The sequence below is a fragment of the Corvus kubaryi genome, unplaced genomic scaffold, assembly GCF_017639235.1.
Source record: "Corvus kubaryi isolate FWS band 111438036 unplaced genomic scaffold, C.kubaryi_AGA036_p1.0 split3-37296, whole genome shotgun sequence".
Lineage (NCBI taxonomy): Eukaryota > Metazoa > Chordata > Aves > Passeriformes > Corvidae > Corvus > Corvus kubaryi.
In genome coordinates this window covers 2,648,246-2,668,817 of record NW_024582086.1, presented here as the reverse complement: position 1 = coordinate 2,668,817, position 20,572 = coordinate 2,648,246, and the positions used below count along the sequence as shown (strand labels likewise).

Here is a 20,572-nt window from a genome sequence, read left to right as displayed (position 1 = left end):
CCGTGTTAAATAACCTATTTCCTAAAATTAAAGTGATGTTCAGTACAGATGTGTCCAATTTTGTTTGTTTTTTCCCATATGTTTGCAGGAGAGCTGGAGCCAGCAGAGGCTTTATTTTCTTCTTTTATACACCAGTATCATAAAACAGAGCACTTCGCACAAAACAGTTGTCTATTTAAGACACCTTTAGAGAAAGGGAGAACATAGCATCTCGGTCATGTTGGTTTGCAAAAATTACTGTTTTCTACTTTTCACTTGCGCATCCTATTTTTTGCTTTTCAGCCTTTCATGTTAGGGTAATGGTGGACAGGGTGTATTTCTAGGTCTGAAATGAATGGTGATGCTCCAGAACACAACCATTCATTGAAACGGGCAGTTTGTCTTCTGGTATAACACACCGTCTTCCTTAATACTGTTTGTGCAATGGTACTTTGAATGAAAAATATATATTTATATAGAGAATAATTCCTCTCTTCAGAATCCCAGTGAATATTCTCAACTGTTTGTCAGCTGAACTTGGCATGCTCTACAAAATGAATCCTTAAAAACTGCTGGGGCCTGGCTGCAATAGTCCTTTTCTTTCCTTCCTAGCTACAGGCAAATAACCTTCACAGATTGCATGGAAACTATCATTCCTCCACCTTCCTCTGTTACAGAGGATCAATAGGCCTATGCAGCTTTTATTGCAGGAATGCACCTGAAAGCCCATCCCCAAACATCTCCCACACCAACCTACTTTCAGTATGAATACTCATGAATAGCCTGCTCCAAGAAGTATATATATATATATATGTATCTCCAGTTACAGTGCTGCCAGGAGATGTCTCTTTGTGCTGCACGTACTTCCCACTCAGAGGAATTCCATGCTGAAAAGAGGAAATAAGCCCTGACATCAAAGAAAGCAGCAGCCTAATCTTTTGCATGCATAGCTGTTCTGATAAACACTTAATATTTAGGACAACCTGCATGTGACAAGTCCATTGCTGGTTATACAAAAAGGCTGGCATGAGCTTTCTGTGTCTGAAAGGAATTTTCACTAAATGAAATACATGTGAAGTCCTGAAATGGTAATAGGTACATTTCTTAAGCACAGTGAAAAGCTAAAGATATTGTAGTAATTGATGCATTTTCATTTCTGTGTTCTCCTGCAAAAATTACTACCTTGATAAATGCCTCTCGTAGGAACAGCTTCATAAACAACTCTTGTATTAGAGTTGTTAGTACTACAGATTCATTTCTTTTTTAAAAATTTGTTTGTCATGCTGTGCACCCAGATGATAAAAGCAATTACATGACTACTCTGCCAAGGCTAAACTTGTCCTCTTTATGCTACTGTCCTGCTTTTAAACAGAACTCCCTTACAATATTGTAAAGATAACTAATCATTAGCTTGACTTCTAGAATAAAAAAGTCTAGCTAGATTTCTAGAATACAGCCCCCAAAACATTATATTATAATTTAACAGCACTTGGATGAATATATTTGAAGGTGGGAGTGGGCTGGCAAATCCATGCTGCAAGACCAGGTGATTAATCAGGCCAGTAGCTTCCTTTTTCTGATATTTAAAACTACAGCGATCTAATTTTATTCTTCTAAATAAGCTAGGCTCTAGCAACTTTTTTTAAAAAAAAGTGCTATATTTTTTGTAATAATGTATCTCAGCAATTTTTATTTTTAGTCCATCTACTAGAGCAGGAATAGGTATCAATTATGGGACCTAAAGAGTCATCAGTGGACTCTGAACTCTTCAGTACAACACAAAGAGCAGAGACTGTCTCACCCCTACACATATTTAAGTGTTCACTTGATCACTTGTCCAGCAGCATATGTCCATGGAGACTGCTTCAAGCAGTCACTTTAGCCAAGAGTCATCAATCTTCGCATGTAAACTACAAATACAGAGACTGATTAGCAGTTATTTGATGTTCTTGGAAGAACTGTTTACGTACGAGCTTTGTAACTTTCTTTTGATGTGATTATTTTTCTTGCACTACTTTCATTCTTGGCACGGTTCCACTGGGCTTGAAATAATTACAAAAAGGATTAATTTTGCCTTTCTGTATGCTTTATATACACCTCTAAAAATGGCACTATTTTTTCTTGTTTGCAGTTCTTTGGAATGTGCGAGGCTGACACTTTTTTTTACATATAAACAGTGATTTAGAAGGTAGAGCTAAATCTAGTCAAAACTGTCAGTTCCTGAGGTGTGAGAGACTCCTTTCAGCTCAAAGTTTTGTAACATTTTGATGCTCATCTAACAGCTCCTAATCCACAAATCTTATATGAGGATCTTGGCTACCACATAATTTAAATTTACACCATTGCAGACAGAAAAAAGGAGGAAAAGGGAGAGGTCCTACTACTTCTAATTGCAGAGAAGTACTTAAAATATTCCTCTAAGAGCTCTACATCAGTATCAAACAAGCCCCATTTGAGCTCCATTTTATAATGGTCATGCTCAGATAGAGCCTTATATAAACACCTGTAACCAACAGGGAAGTCCACACTAAGAGCAGAACAAAAGTCAACACATTAGGTGACAATCGCGAAAGGCTGCAATCTTGCTTACGCGTTCCTGTGACAAGAGCACAGGAAGAGAACTAGATCTTTGCCCAAGTTACCAGGCTAAGCTGACACTAAGCCGGCACTGATCTGGAATCCTGACATACCTGCTGCAGAAATAAAAGAATGGAGAGGATCTCAGAGCAGGGACATCAGAGCCAGCAAGGCTAAGCACTGCCCTCAGCACAGACCAGCATCCATCACAGCGCACATTCAAACATGGGTACTGTTTGACAACCACAATGCCAGAACAGTGAGTGGCACTCTGACTACGAGAGCACGGGTGCTTACAGACAAACTGTTTCCCCTCCAAACTCTGAAAATGCCTGTACACGTAAAACAAGCAGTCAGGCGAGTTCAGCGATGGATATACATGAAGGCACTGTGATGGTACACATAGAATGTAACCTGCCACATCTCTGACAGAAGCAACAACCCCAGTCAATACATCTAGATGATTTTTTATTTTGCATCTCTACTTACTACTCTGCATTCTGCACAGTTTATATATAGGGGTTGGATTTCTTTTTTTCATTGAACTCTTTGTTCCTGTATTCATAGTGATGCACTAGTGTTGAATCAGAAATGTCTTGCTGCACTGTCTTGTTAATACAAAACACATCTCCACCCTCAGTCTTCAAGTGGAAAATAAATATTCTTCATAAATTCTTCAGCAAACCTGTTTACAAAGTAAATCCTATGTCTCTCAGAATCAAAACTTGTGTTTGTACAAAATAAGTTCTGTTCTTCTCTGAGCCATAGTCTCCCTCCATAGCCTTCTGCAATAACACCAAATCATTTCCATTCCTGGTTTCAGACATCCAAACGTCACTCACTAATTGCTCTAGGCTGCATGTACTACAACCCAAAGCATCATGTTTCTTACTCATCTTCCATCTCCACTGATGTCATCTACCTTGCCCTTGCTGGTTCTTGAACATTAAAACTAGCCAAAGTATTAGCAAAAGCAAAGTACAGAAGAGGTGGTTTGAGAAGTAGAAATTGCAGAAGTTCCCTGCACTCCACCATTGCAAAAATTTCTCTCCTAACAGATGCAGGTCCTCTCAGATTTTCCAGAATTAAAAAAGGACTAAATAATACCTACATACATTCTTGAAGGCTTTGCTAATAAAATGGCAAAGAAATATCTGAAAACTCTCAGATTAATGTCCCCTTATTAGCGATGAAATTTAACGAAGAATAATTCAGTATATGCCACAGTGCTCAGATGGACACCTAGACACAAAAATCTGTGTCTAACCTAACTGAATCTTCATTGGGATGCCACTTCTCTTCTGAGACATGGAAGTATCTTTGTAAGGTCCCTGCTTACAAATTCAGTTGCCATAGCTTAATAGAGTAAATGAGTTAAAAAAAACTATGTTTGAAAGAGAGACTAGTCCAAAAGCATCACGTGGCTTAAACTGGCCTAAGTTAACATATAACATCAACATTTTTGATTTCATGGATAACCTCACCTCAACTTTCACAATCTACAAGATCACCACGCATGGAAACTACCAGCTGTGTCTGGTACAAATGCAAGGATATGTCACTTCAGCTAAGGTTCAAGTAGTATTTCCTGCTGGCTGGACTGCAGCCTTTAATCATAACTTAAATAAAGCCTTAGTCCTGTTAAACCTTACACTAGCAGTTCTAATGGGGCCAGGAGCAAGGCTTCACATCTTGGAGAGGACAAGGCAGAATTTAAATCCCCTGCTCACTTTCAACTAAACCTTTGTTTGTCAAGCAGGCACTGAGTCTATAAATTAATAAAAGCTCTAGGTTTTTTGATATAATTAGTTCTTGCCTTTTTTTATTATTGGAATGTAAAAGACTCACATCTGTCTGTTTAGGACAGAAAAGATTTTTACACAGGATAGATAAACATCCTCTTGTAGCTCAATATTGCTCAAATTTTATATATCATGCACCACTTTCAGTACATCACTCTTTGTTAGGAGACAACCTAACAAAATCACTGTACATGAGCAACCACCCTAATCTAGTCTTTATCAAACCTCCACATTTTACCTGCAAGCATCTGCTGTGCATCCATAATAAATTAAATTTCCAACATTGCCCACCTTTTTGCAACTTAAAGATTTAATAATGCTAGCACTTCTTTCCCAAAGGAGCAGGCTGTATGGAAATGGGGGACTTTACTCAGGTATCAAGTTTTAGTCACATGTCAGTCATTGCACCCTTGTTAAAAACACCACTACCTCTAAATAAAATAACAGCATGTGACAACACTGCACCAGTCTGAAGAGAGGAATTGTGTAATGCTTTTTTGGAACAGCACAAGAAATTTAACCACTGAGAACATAACTGATTAAACTAGAATTTGGACAGCACTCTGAGAACCCCATCACTGTCTGTGCAAAAAGCACTCGGAGGTTTTCAGGGTTGATTTATGCAGTGGGTGTAATCCAGGTGCAATCCCACTTTGCCCTCGAAGTGAGACACTAGACATGGACCAATCCCGTTCTTGAAACTATATAAATGCAAAAATGTTGTGCTGCATCCGTTCCTGTAAGGTTTAACCCTAACCAGCAACAACTGCTGACCTTGTTTGGCTGCTGAGGACCTGGAAAAAACAGTTTAAAGGAGCTTGGATTTTTTAATGGATCTGTTGACAGTAAATCACTCTCCCAGATAACACATACCTAATATGGAAAAATTCTGCCCAGGTTTGCCTTCTATTGTCCCAAATTGCAAGTTTGAGACTGAACAAGTTGCAGGGGCAGGTTGGTAGTAAACAGGTCTACAGTGATTGGCTATAAACTGAGGAAGGCAGGAAAAAGTACATTTAGCACACAATTTGGGTTGAGTGGCATCTGGCATCCTGCCTTTCTCATACTTAGCAGAGCAGAGTCAGTTCTAAACCAGATGGAGTTTTGCAAGGGACTACCGCAAAATAACATCTCAGTGATGCAGTCATGCAAGAAATGGGTCCCAAAGAAGAATTTGCTTTGCTGTCCCTAAGACAATTATCATCCTTCCAGATTTCTAATGCTTAGTAGGGTTTTACTTAGTAAAATCGTGTATTTGACTTTGTCTGTTGTTTCACCTGGCAAGAAGATCTGCAGTCTCTTGCCAGTTGATACATTTACTAGCGTTCAATCATTTTTCAGGATGTTCAAGTTAAAGTCATTGTTTTTAGCACTTACAGCACCTGCTACAAGGACTGCATATAGGCAGTTTTTAACCCCTTCTCTGTTTGTCTGTACTCTGTTGGACTAGGCAGCTCAAGGCCGAACCAGCAAGGGAGCAGATGGTAAACTTGCTCCTGCCTCATCTCCTCCTGGGATGGCACCACTGATGAAGAAGCTGGAAGAGTGAGAACTCTTCCAGCTGTCCGTGCTCAGGTCCAGAGGGAGGTGACAAGTCCCCTCAAGAAACAGATTTCCACCTCCTTCTGAAGACCTGTGGCTAACAGTTATTCTGCACATGGGATAATCACTCAGCAGAAGAAAGCTGTTTTAACATGCTCTTTATGCAATAATGTTGTTCTGTTTGTGCCAATTCTATGTGCTTTGGCAGGAGTTGAGAAAAATTATGGACACAGAGCATGACAGTATTCACTGGGAAAATGGAAAAAAAATCATTTAATCATGGATTCAAGTGTAATCAATTTCATAGTTAAGGCTGTACTTACACATCTTGTCTTCACTGCTCTGATTTACAGGTAACGATTTATAGAAACGAAAACCTCTCTCCTGGTACTCTCCTTTGCCTCTCCATGTCCAACAGTACTCATCTGACAATGTGAAAGTAACACGCAACTCCCCAATTCTAGACTACACTGGCTGAGACCACTTCTTTCTGGTTTATCAAGAGAGTGCATGGCCCAGTTCATGTCCTTGCTGACTCATGCACACAGCAAGGTCGCTGCACGCTCTCTCCCATGACACAACTGTACCCAAAATGGATCTGAAAAAGCATTTTGCCTATGGCTGCAGTACACTTTCTCATGTGAGGGTGCTTAGTTGGGTTTTTCTGAATCCTCTCCCAGCTGTATGTCGCTTCTCTACCTACTGACTTATGTGCCAGCAGGACCCCGAGGCAACGCACCACACCCGCCCCAGCTGCAACCTCACTGAGCCAGGCCTGGGGGCCACCCCCAAAATGCCACCGCCCCTCCACTCCGGCCCAGCGTCCTACCTGGCATCAGCTGCGCCCCTGCCTCGGGGGTGGTGGTAGGCGCGGCGTGGGGCTGCTGCTGGCTGGAGCTGACCTCAGGGTCAGCGCTCACCGAGGGCGAGCCGGCCACCTCGCCACCCGGGGCCAGCTGTGGGACGGACGGGAGGGTCTCCTCAGCGGCCGGTGGCTCCTCCTGACCTGGCAGCTGCAGGGCTGAGAGGGGGATGCTGATGGGTTTCCCAGCGGTGGTGATGGCATTGGAGCTGGTGGCTGGCACCTGCAGGGCGGCCACGGGGCCACCGCCTGCCCCCCGCGCCGGGGAGGCCAGGGGTCCCCGGGGCGGCCGCTGCGTGGCCATGCGGGGCGGGCCGGGCGGGGAGGCGCAGAGGCGCTGCGGGTCGGGGTCGGGGCCCGCGGCCGGCTGGGGCACGGTCCTGGTGGGCCCCAGGCAGGAGGGCCCAGCCGGGGGCTGCGGCTTGGGCTTGGACATCTGCGTCAAGGCCAGGGCCGGCCCATCGGCGCCGGCCGTCAGCTCGGCGTTGGCCACTATATAGTAGTCCTCGGGGAGCTCCTGCTTGATCTTCTTGAGGAGCACGTCGCCGCCGCCCTCGTCGGCAGGCTGCGCCTGGGCCTGGGCAGCGGCTGCTGGCCGCTTGCGGGGGCCCGCGGGGGCACGGTGCGGGTGTGGCTCGAAGTCACTGTCCTCGTCGGTGACAGAGGACTCACAGACCATGTCGAAGAGGGTGGCCTCATCCTCGTACTCCTCCACAGGCTCGCCCAGCTCTGACGGTTCGCTGCAGTAGGAGAAGTCGCAGGAGTCACGAGTACGGGTGCAATCCAGCTTGGCCTTCCCCGTCCGGCCTGGGTAGCGCTCCAGGGGGCTGGCCTGTGCCTCTGACGGCACCCCCAACATGCTGGGGCTGTCCGAGTTGAAGCTGCGGCTGTCCTGGAAGCAGACGCGCTCCTGGGAGCCAGCCCGGCAAGTGGCGGCCAGGGGCCAGTGGTAGGCATGGCCAGCACTACAGCCCCACATGGCTGTCAGGTTGCCGTGGGCCCCCTCTGAAAGCAGGTGCTTGAGGTTGGGGATGAGGCTGCAGATGGTCCCATGGCTGTGGGCCCAGCTCACCAGCTTGGAGAGATTTTCGGAGGAGGTGTGAAGGCAGTCCTCCATGGTACAGGATCAACAGTGCCTTGCCACTGGGAAGTCAGCTGAAGACACGGTTCAGATCACAGGGTCCTGGCACTCGTGGTCGTGTGTTGCCAAGCTCATATTTACTGCTCACCTGCAGAGAGAGAGAGCAAAACCCTGCTCTTCAGCACTCCCAAAGCATGACCACATTTGCACGGGCAAATGAAACATTTGTACGCTCAGCTAAACCCATTTCACTCTTATCTCATGCTCTTCAAAACATGTCTCAAAACTATGCCTGGTTATAAGCAGCCTCATTCCTCATTCTCACGAACATCCCTGCAACATACAACTGAAGAGAAAACTGATTTTCAAACAAGCCAGTTCAGTATCAGTGGCAAAATGACTAGAAGCTTAAACCTCTGACAAAATATAAAAGCAGTCCAAAAGATGGTGATTGTGTGTTGATACCTAGGAAATTAAAATTAAAAATACAATTAATTTTAAACACCAGTGTGGCAATCAAGCACCAACTTTCATTGAATCTGAAGAAACGATAAAGTTTTACATAATTTATGTACGTTTGTCAATTGAATCAAATATCTCCTTTTCAACTGAATTTGAGAGACATCAAAAGGAAGGTTTGGAACTTGAGTTTTCAAATACAAGGAATAAGCAAACAAGCTTAGCCTTCACTGTTGTATACTGATAGTCATCAGTTGCTCAAAGGCTTAAGAGACTCTTAAAGGACCTACAAGACTTAAGCCACAACCTTCCCTCAACTTTGAGATTTAACATTTTGCTTTTTTTCATATTGTCTGTTTTCCGACATCTAAATAATTATTCAGTTCAAGAAAAGCTTTTGCCATTTTCATCAAAACTATTTAGAAATTTGCAGTACAAGATGACAGCAAAACCTGAGTGTCTCTCTTTGTATATACCTAATGACAGAGAAGTCATCTCCAGTGACCTCAGGCAGCTAAAGTATCTGTGAACTTCTGCTCATTTCTGCAGGTCTGTTTGGAGGCTCTCCCTAACCCTCTTTCCCCTGTGCTTTGTGAACATGACCTGCAAGTCTTGGAGTTCCTGTTGTTCTCATTTCACTTTTGTTTTCATATAGGCAAAAAAGCGCATTACATTTTTCCCAGATGAAATGCAGCATTCATGGCAATGTTACACCTCATTTTATTCCTTGTCCTCTTCTATACAAGCACTTTTGGATGCAAAATTAACTGTGTCAAGGCTTAAAAAGACAGCCACACGGTGCCTAACTGCCCCTGGGGAATGCCTTCCCCACAACACAATCAACACAAATTACTACCTGCCTACCTAGTTGCTCCTCAGTGTCACCTGTCACCAGTTAGCTGCAGATAATCTCTGTTTGCTCTGTGCCAAGGGAGGTGAGGAGGCTGTGTTTCAATGATTTTGCAGCCTGCACATCCCTGCCCACTCCCGTTCACCAGGCAAGGGTTGGTCTGTGAATACCAAAACTGCAAAACTGGAAATAAAATAGACAAGTACTGCCTACGATCTGCCCCACAAGGCTCCTCCCAGGTCTTTTCACCCCACGCACTGTGAGTCTTTGGTGCGGTCAAGAATGGACCCAGCATGGGAATTTCTAGAAACTTTGCAAATTTCTAGGCATTTTTTCAACATCTTTGAAATTAAGCATGGAGGGAATGAATGAACAGGAGGAAGCACATCATTAGGAAATAAAATTGTGTAGAATTCAAGCTTGTTTTTGCAGTAGCTCAAGCCAGAGTGCATGCACAGAGAACAACTGCTACAATAACTTGAATTCTAGCCCACATGCAAACAGAGACTTCAGAGCATCAGCTGCAATTCAAAGCTCCTTGCATGACCAGAGCATCTGTGAATAAATGCAGAAGGTCCCCAATTTGCAAGTCTTTTAGGCACTGGAGAAGACTTCCCTTTTCAAACATTAAACTTTTAAATATCTAAAACTTCTATTTTGTTACATTTTGTTATTTGTTTTAAAGCTTTTAAAGATTCACCATCATTCTTAACAGGGGTCAACACACCTGGGGCATCCATGTTTCTTCTGAGAGACATATTCAAAGACAGGTTCTTACAATGTATCCTGCCAAGAAGAAACACCAAACGACAGGAGGAGGAACACCATACTTATAGCAAGGCAAAGAAGAAATCTGGAAAGTGAACAGGGGAAAGGAGGGAGAGCTAAAGTCAGAAGCTGCATCAGTGTAAACCTGTGTGGTATCATAGAGCTGCTCAGTTGCCACACAACCAGGAATGTATCTTGGGAAGACAGAAAGCCATGTTTGGCTGAAGGACCATTTTCCCCTTAGGGAAATGAGATAAGGTCTGCCACTGTCTGACTGCCACGGTCAAAATTGTTTGTGCAGTTACTCAGAAGCACCGTGTCTTCAGTTTGCCAACTAAAGAGAAGTTGCCAATGGCACTTTGGCAGGGAGAGACTCATGCTGTAGAAAGCACAGCAAATGCATCATTAGGTACCTGGTTTCCTGAAGAGGACCTTGTCTGCTCAGTCAGACAGCATGATCCTGGATGACAGTCTGCTCTTGTTATCTAAATCACATTTTAGAGATTATGTAAGTTCTTCATTCAGCCTGGCAAGATCTGATAAAATGACTCATGCTTAATAACCTGATAACATGATAACTCTGAAATCATACAGTAACTAGCAAAAACATGCTGTAGCTTCAATGTGATCTACACTTTTAACTGCATTACAGAAGCCTTAATCTTCCACAGCACTTTTCTGCAGTTCAGAGCCTACAGTTCAGATACCTAATTCAGAGTGAAGCATATTTGGGTGCTGAATTCACTGCAGCTATCTGGACCCAGAAGACAGAGTCAAATTTTAAGGCTTTTTTAGATTTTACAACCTCATTTATAATGTACCACTATAATGACTAATGCGTACAGAATGTGTGATGTGCAAGAATGTGCTACTATTGCAAAAACATGCCTTGAGATCTGTTAGTGCATTAAGGGGGACATAATTTGATTTGGGAAAGGCAGTATTTTCTGTATCCAGAACCAGAGTTTTGCCATAGTAGGTCTATTTGATGACCAAAGGGCAATGAAAAGTAGCAACCTTTAAAGAGTAGCCCTTTTCCATGTTTTAGGATGGGACTTGTCTTAGCTACATTAATGCAGACAAAATTCTTCCTGGTTTTGCACAGAGCAATAGCAAGAGACCCTTTGTTATGATGCAGAGAAGATGCACTGACACCGGGCAAGTCCCAGGAGCAATAGCAGTTGGTAGCTGTCCAGCATGACCCCTTTCCTTTATCCCATAAAAAGAATGAACAAACACCATTGCAGAGCAGAGATCTGGCTACCTCAACTACATTTTCTCTTCTGGCTCCTTGCACATGAAAGTGATAGAGTGGAGTTTTGGTTAGGACCTTATGGAAGGTTCCTCAGGACTAAAAGGGAATTCTGTGATATGGCTCCCTCAGAAAGGAGGCAGCAGAGGTGAAGATGCAGTGAAGGAGCTGAATGCAAAAAAAATGGGATGATGCACAGGTTTAGAGTGGGAAGTGGGTGTCCTCCAGCAGTGTCTGTACACTGGAACATGCATTTGATGGACCTACAGCTCAGGGAGGGTGATGTTATATTTTATTGTAAAGAAGGAAAAAAATCTTGTTGGGATTCTGTACTCTCACAGAACCCCAGGTAGTTAGCAATGGATTTCCTTCCCAGGCTAATGATAGATAAGTCAATTCAGACTAACTTGCATCACACATATCTATGTTTGAAATTTTATTAACGTTACTGATTTTTAGTACTTCCATGCTGATTCTTTTCCAAGGGAACAATATAGCCAGGACTACAGTAACAGTTCTCTTGGGACATGATGCCAAGGCTGATACTTAGAATTTTCTAAAAGTTCAAGGTTCTCAAGTAAAAATACAATGCAAAATTTACTTCTGTTTATAACAAAAAATAATTGTTCTAATCAGACAGCTGTATAAAAACTAAAACCCAAATACTAAAACATTAAAAGACAGGTGTAAAAAGCCCTTCATTTACTAATTTTACATAGAATGGATGTCAAACCAATCTTACAGCAGCTGAAACCTGACTTTTAAGTGTTTCTATGGAGAAGCAATGTTTTATCAGCTTCTACATTCAAAAAAACTTTGAAAGCAGTTGGGCTCTGCTTTCTCATACTTACAAAAGAAGCTCAGAATATTTTAAATCCTTTTTGTTTTCAGTCTCTCCACCCTGTCCAAACTTACCAGGCTATTACTCCATCACCATCTGAAGGGGAAGCATTGCTTCATTTTTTTGAAAGACCTATCTTTCCATACTTAAAAGCACTGTGTATTAAAGGTTTGGCCACCACAGTCAATCTCATTCAAGATTTTAGCTAATGGACAATACTAGGGCTTCTCTTATTACTAGCATTTCTTAAGCCAAAGGTTTTGAATTGATAAATGACTGAGGTCAATAACAGCAGAAATCCAAATTCATCCACAAAGGCAGAGTAGTACTGAAGTCCCCACAAAGTCCTCCTGCAGTCCCACAGGCCCTGCTAGCCATCAATCCAGGATCACCTGCATATTGCTCTTTCACAAAGTACGATGCTGAAGTAAACTCAGCAGGAGCTGCAGTCTTGCCCAGATAGCACCTCCAAATGCTGGGGGCCCCAGCCATGCAACAGAGCATCCAAAATCACACCACTGGTAATCACCTTCTCTGCTATCTCCTTTGAGGGGACCCTGCTAACAGTAGAGTTGAAACTCAGCCTCTTTGCCCCAGTGCTTTGATTTCTTCACTAATATTGCTCAGGAGGTCATCAAGATGACAAAGGACCAGGATGGACAACCAAAACAGACCAACAAACTGGAAGGAATGGGAATAGGTTAGTGCGTTTTCCCTGATTTTTGACATCTGGAGTACAAAACTTCCATGTCAACTCAAATATTATTGAATTTACTTTCTGCTTGAAATAAGGACTATGAAGCAAGAAGAAGCAGAGAGAGAGAAAGCAAGCATGTCGAAAACAATGGCATCTTATAGACAAAGTATGAATCAACTAGTTTAACCAGTTCACCATGGGGGGAAAGGGTTGACTTCTACCTCTGATACAAACTGTATATGGCTCCTTTTACTTAGGAAGACCTGTTTTTAATTGAGTGTCTCTCCAGGAAACAAAAGGGTATACATTACAGAGGAAAGGCTCACAAATCCTGGCAAGTTTTGCAAGCCTGTGAGGTAGTTTGGCTATGTCATGTATCCTTAAGCTAGTGAGTAATTCCGCCAGTTATGCTCATATGTGACTGTTCCTTAACACTTTCATACAGTCTCTGGATGGTGTCTTCAAGGGAAAAATAACCTCTCACCACAAAAAAATCACATCTCCAACTTATGTAAGCTTATGCTATTTGTTCATGTTTTAGCTCTGTAAGAAATTATTTAGAAATAAATAGGGATACACATTAGAAACAGAACAAAACCTTCATGCTAATTTGCCACCTCCGCAATTCTAGGATCCCAAATTCTACATAAATTCAGTCATTTATGTGTAGCAAGTGCCTTCCCTCTAGTGTGTCTCAGAGATTTTGTGCTTATATTTTGGGCTTTCTGAAGTCAGCAGGAGCTGTGCTGCTGAATAAGCAGGCTTTACTCTCAATGAACCACAATTACAATTCCTATCAGTAACAAGCAGCACCATGCTTTCCTGAGAAAGGGGCTCAGAGGGTAGTAGGAAGGAAAAATAATGCATTTGTTTCTGGGCAAGTAATGCTGTACTTCATTCAAAAAAATGTCATGGTTGTCTGTCACATTTGCTCCACAAGGCTGCAGTTCCTTCTAAGTTGATGGTTAGTCTTCAGGATGCTTTCCTTGCCAAGTGTGGCACACCTTCAGCTGCAGCTGTCATCACGGCAAGCCAGAGCAAAGCGGCAAAACCTGTTTGCTGCTGAAACTCCTTCAGCTGGCTGGGACAGCATTTGTGGGTTTCCTCACCTTTTCATGTGGAAGACTATCACAGGATTAAGAGCCTCCCAAGGGCCTGCCTCATTCACAACGTAAAATGATTCACCCACTGACAGCAGAATTGACTAAGGAACAGTTTGGGGGCTCGATCCTTAATCTGAATGTAATGCTATCACTGTTTCTGGTTTTGTAAACTTTTTCCCCAGCACCTACTAAACAGGGGCTACATGAGCCCTGCTCTTGCACAGTGTGTCTGAAGGGTCACAGAGAGACCAAAAGAGCACCAGGAGAAGCAGGTGAAAAGGGAGCAGAACAGATGGTGCAGGAAACCTGGTCAATCTGAGCAAGATCTTGTCACGTAAGAACCTCTCTTATTACCTACATGCCAGTCTCAGTTAAGCTTCCTGAGACTGACGTGTTTCTCACTCCTTTTTCCCCAGCTCATTGTGATTCTTTTGGTAATTCCTCAGACATGTTAATTCCTTATCATGAATCCCCAGCCAAGCCAGCCCTTATGCTGGTGCTTCCCTGTCCTGAGCTTCAGTCCTCAGGAATATAAGCCTGATTTGGTTGTTCTCATTTGCAGGGTGCAGGATCATCAGAAGAATGGTACAGAAAGGCACAGGACTTCCTTGGAAGGTTCTTCCTTCCAAGGAACAGGTCAGAAAGGAAAGTGACCTGTACTAGTTTGAAAGCAAACCAGTGAGAGACTTGAAATCAGAACTACAATTTAATAGGAAAATTAAAAATAAATGTAATAGTACAAAAACACTGACAGAGTCAGGATGTGACCTGGCACCCTGCCAAGGCAGGGTGGTGGTAGCAGTCCAATTAAATGGTGGCTGCAGTCCTCTTGAGATGATGTGGTTCTGTTGAAGCGGTGATCCTGCAGAGGGGTCTGGTCTTCCTCTGAAGGTCCAGTGGTGGTTATGTAGCTCCTGTCCTCTGGGACTCTAGTAGGTAAGGCTGACTGTGGTGTTTAGAATCTCAGATTATGTCCAGGTAGGAATGCTTGGTTCCTCCCCCTGGGCGGAACATCTCACAACGGGATGATGTAATTTATGAGTCATGCAGTGAGGCTTGATAGCCCATCAACAAAAAAAATACCTCTCCAGAGAGAGTTGTCAGGGATGTGTCATGGAAGAGATAAAGAACACTGCCCCACCTGGTTTTAACAGATGGTGATAGAATACATACTCTTGGTTACATCTTACACTGTAACCTAAGACATAGCTTTCTCTAGTTCACAAATGTATCTGAAAAGTTGCTGAGTACCTACAGCTCCAGAGAAGTCAAAGCACTTGGCAGTGCTATGCTTCATCTTTTTTACCCTGTGTCTTCCTTACGCATGCCATAAAGAACATGTTCTGCCAGGCTCTTCACAGAAGCTCTGTGGCACTAATGTAATCCTGTAAAATATCAACACTCTACACTACTTACAACTGAGCAGTGAATAGCTGAACGCAGAAAAGATTTTAGGATTTTGAAAGCACCTAATAGAGTAAACATAGTGATAGTGTTTACATAGTGTAAACATGGAAGACAGAGAAATCCTGCTTGTTCACTTCAGTGTTTAGCAAGCACAGCCCTGAAACTTTCTCTCAAAGCCTCAATGAAACTCATTTTCTTAATAAAGACACTTCTCACAAAGTGAGATCTGCAACAAAGACCTGAGACAACAAGGACTCTGTTTCCTAGCTTAAAAAAACTGTGTTCCTTCAGATTGACAAATGAACGCAAATTTTAGGACTAGCAGTTCTGTGGACCGACACACTGTTGGATGAACTGTCCAATAACCATTATGTGCCCCTAGGTTAGTGAGCAGAGGAAAGTGTGGCAGGAGCAAATATTTTCAGTTGTACTCATGGCTTTGTCTACTAGCAGCAATGGAGGTGATGTAGCAAGGATGATCAGTGCAAAATCTGTCCTGGCTTTCCAGCACTTGGAAAACCGTATAACTGCCATTTGTATGAATTTGGCTCTACCTTCCACTGAGGTTATAATGAGTCTGACACAGAACTTTTCCACATCTTCAAACAAAACCCATCCTTTTCATAAAGTGTCTTTCAACAGCAAAGGCAAAATGAATGTTTCCACCTCTAACATTTTTACTGTTGCACTGTTCCTCATTCCTTGAACAGAGGTAGGACCACTGTTGCACAGAAAGAAACAGTTCTTGTGGTGCAGCCAAGCTATCCACCATCAAATTTGCTTAGAAGACTCCACTGAGTGCAGTGGCCATTGAACAAGGTCCAAAATGTCTTTTCTGTGATGTTGGACTTGCCCAAGGAATAATGTCACTGCAACCACTTCCCTGGATGGATGAATTTTGGAGAGGCTAGATAGATGGGCTATGGCCAATTGGATGAGGTTCAGCTAGACCAAGTGCTGGGTCCTGCACTTTGGCCACAACAATCCCATATAGTGCTACAGGCTGAGGGCAGCGTGGCTGGAAAGCTGCCCAGTGGAAAAGGATCTGAGGATGCTGGTCGACAGTAGCTGACCATCAGCCAGCCATGTGCCCAGGTGGCCAAGAAGGCCAATGGCATCCTGGCCTGTATCAGCAATAGTGTGGCCAGCAGGACCAGGGCAGTGATTGTCCCTCTTTACTTGGCACTGGTGAGACTGTGCCTAGAGTGCTGTGTTCAGCTTTGGGCCCCTCACTGCAGGAAAGACACTGAGGTGCTGGAGCGTGTCCAGAGAAGGGCAAGAGATCTGGGGAAGGGTCTGGAGCACAGGTCTGATGTAAAATGGCTGAGGGAGCTGGAGCTGTTTAACTTGGAGAAAAAGATGCTCAGGGGAGACCTTTTCACTACAACTCTACAACTCTTTGTGTAGCCAGGTGGGTTTGGTCTCTTCTTCCAGACAAATAGTGAAAAAATAAGAGGACATAGCCTCAAGGGGTTCAGGTTGGACATTAAGAGTTTGTTCACAGAAAGGGGACTAAACATTGGAATAGGCTGCCCAGGGAATTGATGGAGTCACCATCCCTGGAGGTGTTTAAGAAAAGATTGCATGTGGCACTTACTGCCATGCTCTATTTGACAGGGTGGTGTTCAGTCAAAGATTGTACTTGATGATATCAGAGGTCTTTTTCAAACTAACTGATTCTGTCATTCTGTGGTTTTGATTTCTGTTTTTTGAAAAGCCCGAACTGCTTCAAATATGCCTCTACACTCACATAATTATTTTATCGTTGGTTTTGATAACATTTTTTAGCTCAGTCACCAGTACTTCAATCCCTTTAGTAATCCAGATTCTGTTGCTTTGAGTTCACATTTTGTCTACCAAAACGTAAAAACCCAAGAATAAGACCTCTTGCTCCATTTTTCTCAATCCAGTATCTCTTGTAAGTGCTAGAAATTCCTGTCTCCACTTTTAATGACTCCAACCTGTGTTTTATACAGAGCTGCCATCATCACTCAGAGCAAGCTGGGCAAGGGGCTGAGGTGACCACAGCAACACGACTTTCCAGAGAAAAAAAATGTCCCTGGTTTTGCTTTTGCCAGAAATGTGTCTTGCAATAACCAAGCAGGGGCTCTCAGGTACACCAGTACTCGATGCAGAACCTCTGGTTTAAAACCTGCTTTGGGAAGAGGCAAAAATGATAGTGACAGGGAACTCTGCATCCAGTCAACACTTTTAATAGTTAAACAGCTCTGCAGAAGCAGTACCAGGGTGAAGACCTGAGATTCACAGTGCCTCCACAAACTTTGTCAATATGAGTGTCAAAGGCAACATCTGCATAAATGTGATGGGGACAACAATGTACATTGGTATACCATGCAACCAGTGCTACAACACAGAGGAGTACTTGAGAAGATGCCTGTGCATCAGGATTAGTAAAACGTAACAGGGAGTTTTGCTGTAGCCTCAAGTCAATCTTGGTCATCTCTCATGTTTTATTATCTACATATTCAGCAAAGATATTTTTAAAGAAAGAACATATCTTCTGAGAAAGCATTTCTGAAAAGTATATCAACAATAAGATTTTAAGGCCCTGAGCATTTGAAAAAAACAGTCTATATTTTACTGAAGTTACCAGGGAGCTTTTCTATCATGGATTGGTTATATTGTGTTGTTTATTAAAATTTGTTCCAAAATTGCATCTGCCTTCACACCATTTCTCATGATGACCTGAGACTAAAATTGCATTATATCAAAGATGCTAGGATTTGTCTCAGCTTGTAGTTCACAATCATTCTTTAATGGAGAGATCACACCCCGTGTTGGGAAAATGTTTAAAATACATAATTTCCTGAGTTTACAACAAAGTGTGTGTACCCTCTCTAACTTTAGAATTACAGTGAGAAGAATCAAGCACACACAGCCTGAAGGCAAGATGCTTTCCCTGGCTTTTCATTTTCCTAGAAATTATATTAAGAGAAAGTCTGCACATGATTTACTGAAAATAGGAATATTAACACTGACTTGCACAAAAATTATGAAGTCCAAACTCTCCCATCTTCTTAGAGGGAAACCAATTCCTTCACTTCCAGCCCAAACAACTTAACTATTCCATGCTATTCCTCACAAGCAAATGCAAGCAGCTTCTGTGGATGAAAGAATTTACTGTGCCAGATTTGATTTGTTATTTTTATTTCTAGGATTTCTTTCATTTCAATCAATTGAAAATTGGAATAGTGCTACTATAGCAATATTGAAAACATGCATTACTTGCCTAAATAGTGCCAGTGAAACAACACTATTAACCTCTTATGAAAAATGGAGGTTATTTCCTACAGAAATTAGAAAAATTGTAGAAACTCAGCATTTCTGTATAACGATGAAATTTACTAGAATTTAACAGTTTAGGTTTTTCCTTTTTTTAACACAGAGATGGTTTTGGATGTTAAACAATTCTCAAAGGTATTAATTCTCAGCAAGAAAAACTTCCTGAACTGTCTTTACAGTGTGCTTTTTGAAGTATCAACAATTATTGTTATCATTGAACTATTGGCATTACTCTGAGGTTCTGTCCTGCAGCTGCTTTTTAAAATCTTTAAAAAAATCCCTCCAGTCTCAGAGAAAAACTTGAAAAAAATACAAGAAACTTAAAGATAGCAGATTATTCCATGAACAGGCTTGTATCCAACTGTGCACAACAGAGCATAGGCAACTGAGTCCCTAAGAAAAGTTCCTAGAACTGACTTTGACATGATGTAGAAAAACCAGTGATATAAAAGCTGCCCTAGAAATGAGCTAGCAAAGATTTGCATTCAAATGTAAACCAGTCAGAAATACACTTACATCCTGTAGCTGACAGCCAGAGGACAAAAAGATTAGAAATGCTTCACTCAACTATGTGCCAAGTTTCCTTTTATCCCTAGAAACATATCTAGCTGTGTGCCTCTAACATGATATAATTGATCAATTGAGATTAAAATGAAAATTAAACCGAGATTTAAAACAGATTACATTTCAAGGTTAACGAGATGAGTTCCCTGAAAGTATGCAGAGATCAATGCCTCATGATGCTTATCCACATACAGGTGAGGGGTTGGTGGCAATCCCACAGGACAAGCAGCGTGACCTACTGTTCTCTTGATGGAGAAGGTGGAGAATGGGACATTCAGAGACCTGAGGGACCGAGCCCACCCAGGCCACCCTGCATGCCACCACAAAAACTTGCAGGTCTGAGTTCAGTGGGGCTGAATGTACGTGGAAAAGGTCCCTTTGACACTGGCTGGCTTAGTCAACCCAGGCCCCAGTTCTCAGAAGCATTTATGTAATCAAAAGCAGTGAATGGGATCTTCAGAGGTCTATGTAAACTAAACATCTATAAAATCTCACCCTGAGGGTCTGAAAACCTGACAAAGCTTTAACTAGGCAAGTACTGGGACTTTGGCCAAAAGAGCTAAATGTCTGTTCTCAAGTAAGCGCAGCTCTTTTTAACATCAGTGCAGGATTTGGCATGTACAATATGTAGATTTAGGGAAGGTGCGTGATTAAGAAACAGAGAGAAACTCCAGAATGTTCAACTGGCATGCAATAGACTTTGGAAGAAGAGCTCTATCTATTATGGAGGACCCTCAAATATTACGAACTCTCACTTATTTCCTCTTAGAGATTTAAAACCCAAAGTGTAGCCTTTGGATAACTGAAGTTCAAAACAAAGTGCTACATGCACTGCTGAATGTTTGGCAATGCAAGTGAAAACAAGACTGAATAAATCACAGGACCAGTAAAGTGGAAGCAGGTGTGTAAGAAAAAACATTAATATATTGTTGCATGTATTATTACATTGTTGCATCACATGCCTTCATTAACCTGTGGATGCCCCATTCCTGGAAGTGTTCACGGTCAGGTGGGATGGGGCTCTGAGGAACCTGATCTAGTGCACGGCATCCCTGTCCATGGCAGCAGGGGTTGGAACTAGATCTTTAAGTCCCTTCCAACCCAAACTATTCTATGATTCTGTGATTCATTAAAGTCTGTTCCTATTATGCTTTATTAGTACTGAACTTATTGCACAAAAATAGATGAGGAAATTCCTTGCAAAATTACCCATTTCTGTTCATATTGGTTCATTTCATTAGAGTGAGAAATGGCCCTAGACAAAATGCTGCTAGTAAAAATAGCTGAATAAAAGTAATTACAAGCAGGATAGGAATTTATTTTAAGGTATACACCTCCAAAGCAAACCACTAACTTTCAAGAAATGCATCCTGACAAAATTCTTAGTCTCTAGAAAGATAATTTAAAAAAAAAAAACAACAAATTTTTCCACCTGTGATGCTCCTCTCCTCTCCTCTCCTCTCCTCTCCTCTCCTCTCCTCTCCT

The 20,572-nt window shown here is 42.4% G+C and overlaps 1 protein-coding gene across 4 annotated transcripts in view; it reads right to left on the bottom strand.

The window, feature by feature from the left end:
* Positions 1–20,572, bottom strand: part of KIAA1958 (KIAA1958 ortholog) — a 54,674-nt gene that overhangs the window by 16,059 nt on the left and 18,043 nt on the right. For 3 of the 4 annotated variants that reach the window (XM_042015339.1, XM_042015338.1, XM_042015340.1), the window contains one exon: positions 6,730–7,991. In XM_042015339.1, coding sequence (XP_041871273.1) covers positions 6,730–7,879 — 1,150 coding nt within the window. In that variant the 5' untranslated portion in view covers positions 7,880–7,991. Of the gene's footprint in view, positions 1–6,729; positions 7,992–9,879; positions 10,006–20,572 lie in introns of all 4 variants that reach the window. The other variant, XM_042015341.1, reaches the window with a different exon arrangement.